At 34.0% G+C, this 12,668-nt stretch overlaps 2 protein-coding genes across 2 annotated transcripts; both read left to right on the forward strand.

Annotated features, from left to right (window-relative positions):
- Positions 1-282: 282 nt before the first annotated feature.
- Positions 283-5,556, forward strand: LOC130821322 (uncharacterized). Its single transcript, XM_057687027.1, has 5 exons — positions 283-634; positions 2,104-2,260; positions 2,940-2,990; positions 3,078-3,170; positions 5,032-5,556. Exons 1-5 carry the CDS (start codon positions 450-452, stop codon positions 5,113-5,115), a joined length of 570 nt encoding a protein of 189 aa, XP_057543010.1. The 5' UTR covers positions 283-449; the 3' UTR covers positions 5,116-5,556.
- Positions 5,557-8,371: 2,815 nt separating this feature from the next.
- On the forward strand, positions 8,372-11,097 carry LOC130821321 (uncharacterized). Its single transcript, XM_057687026.1, has 3 exons — positions 8,372-9,776; positions 9,871-9,952; positions 10,724-11,097. Exons 1-3 carry the CDS (start codon positions 9,028-9,030, stop codon positions 10,934-10,936), a joined length of 1,044 nt encoding a protein of 347 aa, XP_057543009.1. The 5' UTR covers positions 8,372-9,027; the 3' UTR covers positions 10,937-11,097.
- The last annotated feature ends 1,571 nt before the right edge of the window (positions 11,098-12,668 follow it).

The raw sequence follows: 12,668 nt of genomic DNA on the forward strand, positions 1-12,668 counted from the left end.
GTTTGAAAAATATATTTTAGTGAACCTCAAAGTGAGTAGTATTTTCTTTTTCAACACTAGTTAGGCAAATTATTTCTCTAAATTATATTCAATTTTCATTGTGCTTTAAATTATAGCAATTTTTCTATTATGTTATTTTAACATCCATATAGAACACAATTTTTCTTAAAACAATATTTTAAAATCTTTATATGACATTTAACAATGATTGACTTTGGATATGAATATTATGATGTTAATGAAGATATCCTCAAAGTAGTAGTATTCTAGTATTAAATATTAATACAAGGCATGTAAAGAATATTCCACTTAAGGAGCTTTTTTCTGGTTTTCTCTTCTTCCCTCCACATTCTTACCGTTTCATTGACGATTTAGTTACCCTAAATTTTCAAGAAACGTATAGTTTACGTTTCGATTCAATCGCCATTAATTACTTTTCTTGCAAAGTAATGGATGATAATGGGTTAAGGTTTCCTCGATCATTAATGGCGGCACCAGTTTCATCATCAACATCTTCTTCTTCATCTTCCTCAGTTTCTTCTTCGGGTTCATCCTCAATTTTCACCAATGTTCCTCTGATTTCTGCTCTTATTGCTTTTGTTTTTGCTCAATCAATCAAAGTTTTCACCACCTGGTACGACTTAAAACTGAATTTTCTCGAAAGTTTTGAATTTTTGATCTGATAATTTGATCTTCTTCTTGTTGTTAATTTGTGGGTTTTACTCTATTGATTGAGAAATTAATGGATTTGTCAATTTTGATTGTGGGTTTATTGAATCTTGTTTCTTGATTGGAAAGGTTTTATTTTTATTGAGTTTCATCTTAGTTGTGAATTGGATTATGATCTCTTATGGTTGATGTTTAATGTGATTTGATTATGTTGATGCTTGAAAGTTAATTGGTAAGAACGTGTGCATATAACATGTGATTAGATTATCTTGATGATTGAAAGCTCATATGATGGGGTTTTTGAATGTAGTATTTAAATTTAATGTAGATTGAAAAATTATCTGAAATTTGAGGAACAAAGTTAATCTATAGTTTTGGGATGAAGTTTTTGCAACAGAATTTGAAGGAAGTTTTTGGTTTCTGGTAGCTAGGTCATTTATTGTAGATTGACATAGTTCCTCATTTTAACAAACCATAATACTTGGAGGGATTAGTGTTATATTAGTTGGGTAATGGGTGATTAATAGAGTAAATTGTTAGCTCCTTTATGTGGTCTTCAGTTAGAATGGTGTGAAGTTTAGGTATACTCTATCAATAGGTTAATTCTTTATCATTGGGGCATTTTTAAATGAGTGTGCCTTCTTGAGGTAGTTATGAATAATAACTATTTAATCTAGGAGATGGTTGAAGATCATATCTATTGGCATCAGAAGCGAATCCAAAATACTAGTATAGGGTAGGCCGAATGCTCATCTCGAGATGGAAAATGAACCAACTCGTGTTATTCTCCATGTGTTAAATGTTACATGATTCAATATTGATAAGGTTTTTAATGAAATGACCAGCGTCATTCTCCCCTGATTGACATGACATGAATTGTAGAAAATGTACATCGGCGCTGTTGGTTTGGGATTGAGCCTGGAGGTGATCATTGCTGGTAGTCAATAGTAGACACAACAGGATATTGAATCATATCCATCTTAACTGCTATTTTACTGAAAGCCGTCCTCTGGTGAGTCCGCGAAGGATGTGTTCAGATGAGTATAAAAGGGAACTAGATTTTTGTCGGACCTTCACATCATATCCATTTTATTTCCGGGGTCTTTTGATGTCATTGGTGAACCCATAATTTTAACTATGGGGTCCTCAAAATTTGACTGATAGTATGATTTACAATTTATGGTGGCTCCAGTTGGGCACCCCCAAACTCCTACATAGGTCCACCACTGCTTGATGTTTGTTAGCAATCCTTATTGGATTTATATCTACATTTCTGGATAGGAGATCTTGGTCCGTTAGACGATCAAACTAATGTACTCAAGAAAGCCAGTTTTTTTAAATTTCTTTTATTCTTAATTGTAGGCTTCTTGTGTTGTAAGAATAAGCATACATCTTTATATATCCTAAGAGTCTTAAGGTTTGATAGATTTTCAGGTACAAGGAAAGGAGATGGGATTTTAAACAACTGATTGGTTCTGGTGGAATGCCGTCATCCCATTCTGCCACAGTCACAGCTTTAGCAGTTGCTATCGGGTTCCAAGATGGTTTTGGTGGTTCTGTATTTGCTGCGGCAGTGATCTTGGCGTGTGTGGTACGCCCCACCCCTGCCCTTCATGTTTCTGAAATGATGATTGAATTGCTAGACGCTTCTTTAGGTTTTATGGTTGTTTAAGAGTTATTTATATATTGTGCATGTTTAAGAATTAACGGCCCGTTTGGTTATTGGTACTACTTGGTGGTAATGGCAATGATTTGTAGTGTAAATTTTCATAATGTGTATCATGTCATTCCCATGGTAATGAAAGTTAGATCATAAAAGAGTTATTTTGTTCACAATTTTCCATTACCACCTAATACCACACGTTTAAATCAGTGAAACATAATTCGCTTGTTAGTTCGCCTTTTAAATTTGGGTTTCGTTGAAAATGGTTCAAAAAAAGCCTAAAATCGACCATGATTCGCTTTTCTCGATTCGTGATTTGCAAGGCGATTAGCAAATCATGTGACACTGGTTCAAATGGTAATGCATTGGAATTAATTTTGTGAAGAAAATGAGCTTGTTGAAGGAGAATAAGTATGACCATTAAATTTTTCAAGACATATTCCAACCAAAATTACACTAACTTTTCTTTATCATTCCCACTATTTAGTATCGATAACCAAACTGGCTGTAAGAGTTATATGGAAGTTGCTGTACTTTGTAATTAGGAACGAATTGCTGTTGTACAATTCATTTTATTCCCGTAGATACTTACACGAGTCTTTGACAGGTAATGTATGATGCAACTGGTGTGAGATTACATGCTGGACGGCAAGCAGAGGTAGCTATGTCCGCAGCCCGCCTACTTATTTTTAATGAATTGTATTTTTTTCCTACGTCACTCATTCTGATCACTTATATTCTGCAGGTCTTAAACCAGATAGTCTATGGACTACCTGCTGAACATCCTCTTGCAGAAAGCAGACCATTGCGTGAGCTTCTTGGACACACTCCTCCTCAGGTTCGGAAAAATGATTTATGTCTTTTTTGGTTTGAAATTTTATATTGTATTTTCTTATGTATTCGGTTGCTGTGTTTTTCGATTCTTTTATGCATCTGAAGTAGTCATGAGAATACTCGACACTTTAAAAAGGGTATGCTTTTAGCCGAATTCTAATTTATCTTGGTTGACATATTGTAATTATCAATTCTGAATCCGTCACAAGATTGATGTGTGATATGCCTTACAATGAACCGACCAGGGGAGAATCTAGGCCCAGATCAAATGATTAAAAACCTATTAACATTGAACTGTGTAACATATAACACAAGTATAAACCACAACTAACAAGGACAACGCCAAAGTTTGAACTAGAATTATGTCTCTTATATTCGTTCACAAAATCCTGTTCCTACATTCCCATCTAATGCTAACTGCTTTCGCAAACCCTTGTTTTTCTTGATATATTTTCGTTATCTCTCTCTGAAATGAATCCATATGTTCCCAACTGTTGAGTGACCACATTCCTTCACAGGGAGGCATTTGTAAAGCCTACCTGCAGCCCTGCGGTTACTGAAGTTTTTAACAGATAAACCGTGAATCTCTGTCTGAACACTGCAGTGTCACTTGTTAACACATTCTGGATATTCCCCAAAGGAACATTATCTTCGTTCATTGAGCTAATCTTGAGACTTGAGAGGGTTATTTACAGAAACAAGGGTCCTTCTGAAATTCGGAATAGCTGTGTTGTTTCTCTTAATCTTCTTAGCCAACCTTCAATATTTATCAGAACACAGGGAATTGCTGGCCCTTATGCTATTCTCTTTTAATGTTTTTTATTAACTCTACCAGTTGAATTCATATATGAGTAGCTCAACCTCTTTCAAAATTATTGATCTTGGTGTATCTATAAACTTTTATTCATTGAAGAATCTCATCATATGCTCAGCAATGGCATTGAAAAACCTCAGACTATCAAGTATCAACAGAAGAAGTCATGCTGTTGGCGCCCACGTCATGAGAGTAAGCGCTTCTGTTGGCCATGTATCCAGCTGTGAGTGTTCAATTGGGCTGGACTTATTGTGGATGCTAGCAAATAATTGGAGAAACACGATGTGCACACACTTTATTAGTCAAGGAGATACTATTTTAAGACCATATGGCAATAGGAAGGACTCCATTAGTTTATAAAGTGTGCATGTCATCTTTAATGCAGGAAAAACCATCCCAACACCCCCTTCACATACGAACCTCCGTCAACTTCGCATGTGAAAGTAATCAAGTAGGGTAGGAACCTCATACTTTTCTAACCTACTATTTAATTTTTGATTGAACCGTCTGCTTTGATACCATGTTAAATTTGGGTTGAACTTATTGTGACTGCCAACAAATAATCAGGGAAACACGATGTGCACATACTTCATAAGTCAAGAAGATATCATCCCAAAACCATTTGACAATGGATGGAAGGGTTCCAATAACTTATAAAGTGCATGCACCATCTTTAATTCATTGATGTGGGATAAACCATCCTAACAGTGAGCATCGTTTGAGGTAGTCAAGCTGTGATATTTGATACCGACTCAGTGATCATATAACGACTTTGTGTCCAAACTCTCCACCTTTTTTAGGGTACACAACTACACATGCACAACCTATTATCAACTTTTCGGTCTTGATTCCAAATTTTATCCCCCTAAACAAAGTATGTGAACAAATGTCCAGAATTCTCTTAGAACATGAACAATGTTATTATAACTATTTGTTTGTGGTATGGTCTATTACAATAGCTGAAAACTTGTCATAAAACTGCCAGCATTCTTTATTGTCTTGACATTAGGGTGAGTTTGATTTTTTTGGTTATCGACTCGAACTATCTCAGGTCGTTGCTGGTGGATTCTTAGGCCTTGTTACAGCGACTATGATTTCGATGCTCGTCAGTTTTGCTAGCAAGATTTCTTCGTAAAAGAGATCATCATCATTCATGACACGTTTGAGTCACAACTGAAAGTAACCTGCATATATCCGTATATCCGTACATTTGATGGCGTCAAACTCGAATTCGACATATATATCGGAGAACTAGTTTTGTTAGTCATTAGAGGTGTTTGCTATACAATGCATCAAAAAGATGTAAACCTCTTAATTTTTCAAGCTAAATTGAAATCTATGAAGTTGGAAGAAGGGACTAAAGGAGTGTTTTCCTTGATTGTAATTGTTCAACATTGATGAACTCGTTGGATTGGAATGATCTCTTAGAAAGTTCAGCCTCATTTTGCCTTTATGGGGCATTTTTTTGTCGAGACTTTGTGATCATTGGCGAAGCCATACTCAGTGTCGTTTCTGACAATTGTTGGGCCCTAGACGAAAATAAAAACAGGGCACTTATATAAACATAGTTTAGTTATTTTTTTCTCCTACTATGTAGTTCATCAATAGTCATACACTTAACTGAGAAATCTAATTCTGCAAGTTTGATCCATGCTAGCTAGTTATAAGGATTAGCTCAATTTGGGCCCCTTCATGAATTGGATTCTAGGCGGTTGTATCTTAAAATTACCCTCGAAAACGGCACTGGCCACATCGAGGGCCGGGGAGGTCTAATTCTCATTCCAAACACATGCTTGTTGTCGAGGTTGATTATCTAGCACCCTACACAATTTGTGGTTATCTTGATACAAAATTTACTAAACGTTGTCACTATTATTTTTATTAAGTATTGTTTTGACTAAATATCACTAAGGTATTTTTGTTAGTTTATGCTTTTTCGACAAATTTTAATAAATAATTAATAATTGATTTTTATCAAAGATTTTCATAATAGTTTGTTTCACATGTATTAAACATAGGTATTTAGATTTACCTGCTACTTTTATGAGAGATTATCTTTCGATGAGACAACCTTAAAACAAGAAATTCACATGTTAATAATTTGAATTATTAGTTTATTTAACCTATATATGAGGCGTATCTCATAATGAGACTGCCGCATATAAAATTTGTAAATTTGATTTGTATTATTAAGTGTTAAATGACCTTTGGAAGTATTGTTGGGCCCAATTGATTAACCCACGTGAAAAGGGTCGGAATAAACCAAACACTATTCGAAAATTTAAAACCTTTAAGTCAAAAAATTTTTAAAAATGAACTAAATAATCCAACTTTCAAACTTATTCTAAAAGTAAGCGTAAAACAAAAGTAAGCGTGAAATTCTCAAATCTGAAGTTTGGGACTGTTCGCAATTAGTAACTGCGAAAAGGTCAAAAAAGACAAAATAACTGTTCGCAGTTAGTAACTGTTAACAGCTATTTGACCTATTTTGACCTGTTCGCAGTTAGTAATTGCGAACAGCATGGTCCACAAAAACAAGTCAAAATAGGTGTTCGCAGTTACTAACTGCAAACAGCTATTTTGTCTTTTTTGACCTGTTCGAATAGCCCCAAATCTCAGATTTGATAATTTCACGCTTATTTTTGGAATAAGTTTGAAATTTGGATTATTTAGTTCATTTTTTTGATTTTTTGACTTAAAAATTTCAAATTTTTCACACTATTCACATTTGGATTGCAATAAAAGGACATTGTACAATGATTACAAGATTGTGAGATTATTTAAATTGTGTGAATGAGATTAAAAGAATATAAAATATAAAAAATAAATAAATAAAAATGGAGATGATATTTCCATAAAAGGAAATTTTAACAAATTAAAAAGGACAAACTAAAAAGAAAAGTGTGGCAACACAGTATGGACAAACCTAGTAAATATGGCAAATTCATGGCGCATTAATAAGCTGTCGTTTTTGAATGACCTACAGTGGTACGCTTCGTTTTGTATCATTCAAGTTTCAACAATGACCCATTTATGGACCGTTGCTAGGTCTTCACTACATCCAACACTGTAGAAGTACAACACTTAATTGTGATTATTATTTGTACTTTTCTATGACTGTGAATTGCGATTATTATTTGTACTTTTCTACTACTTGAAAATGAGAGTGCAAAATCAATTGCTCTTTGGATCATCACATTACATTGCCACTAACATACTTCTACTTACTTTTACTATTGCATCTCATTTTCATATTGGAAAGTTATTGGAAGTAGGGTTCATTTTTAATGATGCTTTATAAAATTATTTCATTTTATATTTAATTTATATTAATATACTTCATTCTATAAAAAATTTATTTCAATAAGACTAAGCTGAACGTTTCAAAGGGTTGAACTTGATTAATCATAATTCCAGTAAACTATCATTAAATGTTTATATATAATTTAACCACCGTCTGTTGAAAAAATATCATCATAACCTGAAAACAAGTAAAAAATTAAGTTTGTTTGGCAAATAACTATTAACTAGATATATTAACTAAAGTTGTTGGCTAATTTGATTAGTTGAAAGTATTAACTGAAAACTCAACTATATAAGCTAGTTGTTTAAAGTCAACTATAAGAAAAATATTTAGTAAAGATTAAAGTTAATTCAATAAAAATTAGCTCGTTGAATTAATTAGATTATTATTTTGATTGTCAAATAAGCTAAAATATCGTTCCATAGAACTAAAAAATACTAACTTTGTGCACTTTGAACTTCCACCATGAACTCTTTTCCCATAAACATCAAACATGAGTCTTGTTTGGTTACAAACTTCAAGTTTGACTGATAAGCGTTACACTTCCCTTTTCTTAGTTGAAAGCCCACGTACCAACAATGGTAAAAGCAAAAATTATAAGTTGTAACAACAAATAACTCTTCCCTAGATACCGAAGTTAGGAAAGCTAACTTTTCCCATCTCTGTACTCTGTACTCTCCCAAATTAATAACAATTTCACATTTTCCCATGTCCTCTTCTGCCCATATTCTATGTACTATTGCCTTTTTTAAAAAATATACGTAACTGGTAACTGATTGTGATGTGTTGTCGTTTCAATTTTGGTTTATGTTATTAGCTTAATATTCCGCACAAATTTAAAGTCTAAGGGAAAAAATAGCGGACTGATCATAACCATACCCATCAAAGGACAAAGCAATAAAAATGCACGTAATCAAAATAATACTCCAATGCTACTTGTTTTACCTCTAACAAAAATGTTACGAAGAAGTTGAGTTGGATGAGTTAAATAGTAAAAATGCCTTAAAATGTTAAAATTAATAGATCACAAGCAAAATTATTGGAACAAATTAAAATGAAAAATAGAGAGTATTGATTTTCCTCATTTTTATACTCTTGATTTTTAACCGTTATACTCTTTCTGTCACATAATCCACCCTCAAACGTGCAAAAGAAATAAAAAATAGTATTACTTCTTTGGATCTGAATGACCTCCCATTTTCTTAGCTTGAACATTTTCCTAAATGCTATGCTCTCCCTTTCATAACCCACTTGTAATTTTGTGATTCTAGTTATGGGTTTCTGTCATTTTACTGTTTCATTTACTCTTATTTCCTGTCAGGTTATCATGTTTTCTTGAGTATTTTCTGCCTCTTGTTAGATTGTTCTTGTGTTTTGGCATTCATTATTTCAAATTTTTAGCCTCTTGGATTAGTTTTCTTCATTGTTTGTATGATTAGTTGAACTGGGTATTGTGTAGTTGTTGATTTTTCTGGATTGCTCTTCTCAAAATTTTACTGTTCTTATGGGTATTTGCTACTTTATCTTTTGATTTAGTTGGTATTTGACATGATATTAATCATGGATTGGGATCTTATATAAAAGTATACTCTATAGAATATGTTAATGGGTAGATTAGGAATTTGTGGATCTTGACAAATTTTGATTGTTTATGCAAGGAAGGTGTTTATTTTAAGTACTAAGTGCTAACTATAAGTTGATAGTTTTGAGTGTACCTTTGGTAAGATTGAGGGAGCGAGTGAAATGGTGAGATCTATGGAGGATAAAGAGATTTCCTCTAATGGAAGTATTACATTTGAGTTTCATAAAGGGAATGGGGGTGTTAGAGCTTCTCATCCTCGAACCGCCTTAGGAAAACCAACACCTTCAAAATGGGATGATGCACAAAAATGGCTAGTTGGGTTTTCAAGAGGGGGAGAAAGAAATTCCTCTAAGACTAATAAGCCTAGAAATTCGAATGCCGATGATACTAGGTTGATTGCCCCTATTCCTCAACAAGAGGATAACTATTTGAGCGAAGATCATGATGATGATGAAGGTGATGATGAAGTGGAGAAAGTAGAGAATGTGAAGAATGTGCATACTACGAATGTTGATTGTGAGGAGGGTCTTTGGAGAATCAATAAGGCAGTAGAAAACTCTACTTTAAGTGTTAGATCAGTTTGTGTAAGGGATATGGGGACTGAGATGACTCCAATAGCTAGTCAGGAACCTTCTAGAACAGCCACCCCTATACGGGCTACCACACCAGCAACTCGTAGCCCGATTGCATCTGGGGCTTCGACCCCAATGCGATGTCAACACGAGAGTTACCATTCTCCTCTAGGGAAGCAAAATGGTTCTACTAGAGTGTCTATTGGGGAGGAAGAAGAGGCGCATAATGGTCATAAAATGATGGAGAGTAACGACTTGGCTCTGGCTACGAAAACTAGTCCTTTAGAAAATCGAGCATTGGCTTGGGATGAGGCGGAGCGTGCCAAATATATGGCCAGGTGATCAATACACCCATCAACTAGATTGGTGTCGTTTCGTTCACTAATGATTACTCAACAAGGGTTAATAGTTAGTTTCATGTTTGATTTACAGGTATAAACGGGAAGAAGTGAAGATACAAGCTTGGGAAAATCATGAGAAGAGAAAAGCCGAAATGGAGATGAAGAAAATGGAGGTATTTAATGTTATATATAACATATCGTGGGGCCTCAACCATCAGCTTAAGCTTTTGGTTGAGTTGGTTCCTTTGACATGGTTTCAGATCTTGCGTGACAAGAGTTCACGGGTCGGATCTCAACCTCCCCTCGTTTAAAATAGAATATTCAGTGCTAGGTATGAGTCAAAGGGACTGTGCGTGCTGCATCCACAGTTCTAGCCCACTGGCTGTACATGATCATTTACTCTTGCTCGAAATGCTTTGGCATTGAGAGGGCCGAGCCTTAAATATAGTTTCGGGTCTGAGATTCCACTGTTTGTCTGTCATATACACGTGCACATGCATACAACTGTTGCTTATTATCTGCTAGTAGTTGCTAAGATTCATAGTTCGAGTCGTTGCGATCAATCATCCAGTTGTGTATCGGTCATAAAATTCCTTTTGCTGCATCATTTCCCATGTTTTTCAGACTCTTCATTCCCGTGTTGATCTTGCACACTTTGAGACGGACAGACATGAATGCTTCATTTTAGGCCAATATCATGAAAATTTTCATTGAAATAGGTTAGTTAAAACACTTGGGTGCATATCAGTATCCGACACAAGATGGTTAGTGCATCCCAAGTCCAAGTAACATAGTGAAGACATGATGATCCTAATGTTAGATGATTGTGAAAATTCTAACAAATTCCCTGTTCAATCTCATTGTTTAAAGCTCGAGATTCTGAACACGATTGGTACCAAAGATCGTAAATCATAATTGGTTTTAAATTTATTGCTATGTTATAGGTGAAAGCAGAGAGATTGAAGGCGAGAGCACAAGAGAAGTATGTGAATAAACTCGCTGCAGCACGAAGAATCGCAGAAGAGAAACGTGCAAATGCAGAGGCTAAACTGAACGAGAAAGCCGTCAACACATCAGAGAAAGCAGATTACATCAGAAGAACGGGTCATATGCCTTCTTCATTCTCCTTCAAGTTGCCTTCCTTATGCTGGCATTAGTGAACTAACTACCTTAACACAATCTACGTAATCTAGAATATTATAGTTGTTAGTTCTTTCTTGCATTTTACAAGCCTTTGTGCACTTTTTTACATTCAGTTTATGCATGTAATGTTACATTAGGCTCAATTTATTGTGAATGTTAGCATATTATCGGGAAAGTACTAGGTGCACACACTCCATAAGCCAATAATATACCATTCCAAATAAATATGGCAACGGGAGAAAGGCTCCAGTGATTGATAAAGCGTGCATACTCATCTTTAATTTATCGATGTTGAGATTTAACCCCTTGAAACATGGATCAATCTTGGTTTACTTGTAATGGGAAGATGGATTTTTCAAACAAGGCAAATGATCCATCATCCATGGAATAAAATTAGATACATGTGATTGTACAGCTGTTGTAGTGGAGTACCATTTTTGACTGGCCAAAGCTGTGGAATTCTGGGATCTAGATCCATATTTTGTTTACACAAATTGGTTAACTAAAAGATTGGGCCCACTACGTAAACCAACAGATTGGTACTAGTGGTCATCCAAAATTATTCTTAGATTTCAATTTTGTTTACTTAAGTAATATCATAGGTAATTTTAAGTTTTCATATGTTTGTAATTTAAAATAAAATTATTACTCCGAAGATAAATGTTATTGAAAAATTTGGTTATTTAATTTTTGAACCTGAATCCGAATTTGAGAATTAATGACCCGGATCAGGACTCATAGAATTTAAAAATAGGTGGATTCAGACCCTTAAATTAGAATCGGATCGGGTCTAGATTCTTAAGGTCCGAAACCCATGCCCATACCTACCACAATCGCCATTATTATCGAACAATGCTAATTTACACATCTAAAAATTTAACAATTACAATCATATAATTACAACTATAGCTATAACTACACTTGCTAGTCACAACTACCTTACGCAAAATAAACTCTTAATGACACAACCAATGCCCCTTCTCTTTTCCTTTGATAATAATTCAATGAATCCTTTGTAAAAAAAATTCAAGCTTACTTGTTTTTTCAAATTACAACTTTAATATTTATTATTTTATTATAAATTACTGCTATCAAAAATCAAAATATATAAGTATTGTTTCTAAGATTGTGGTGACTTTGATCAAATTCCAATGCCTTGCAAAATGAAGAAAAAGCACTCAATTTCTGAGAAATTGTTAGTATTGTTATAGACCGATAGTTACGTGTTTAAATTGTGGAAAATAACGACTATAATTTCAAAAAACAAGAAAATTTAAGACTGTTTCTAATATGTGAGTATAATACATGGGAATAAAACATGAGAATGAGAATGGAATACAAGTGGGATGTGGGAATGGGATTAAACCCCTTAATTTCCAAGAAAATAATGCGAAGGAGGGCTGATAATAGATGAGATGAGTGAAAATTGAGTTAGATGTAAAAAGAATAATTACATAAATTCTTGTACGAGACGATCTCACTGTGAGACGTTCACCATACAAGGCTTAGTAGCCCAATTAATACAATTATTAGCATATAGACTTTTTATTTTGAAATCGTCTCATAAAAGTAGCTTAACTAATTTACAATTATTTAATAAAAAGTTACCTGTATTATTTTATTTATTTATAAAAGATAAATGGTAAATTTTATAATTCATTTTTAATCTTATTTCGAGGTATATTTTATATTTGAAAAATAATGCGAAGATTTGAATTATTTTTTATTTATATTTTAATAATTTTT

Source organism: Amaranthus tricolor, chromosome 8, assembly GCF_026212465.1.
Source record: "Amaranthus tricolor cultivar Red isolate AtriRed21 chromosome 8, ASM2621246v1, whole genome shotgun sequence".
Classification (NCBI taxonomy): Eukaryota; Viridiplantae; Streptophyta; class Magnoliopsida; order Caryophyllales; family Amaranthaceae; genus Amaranthus; species Amaranthus tricolor.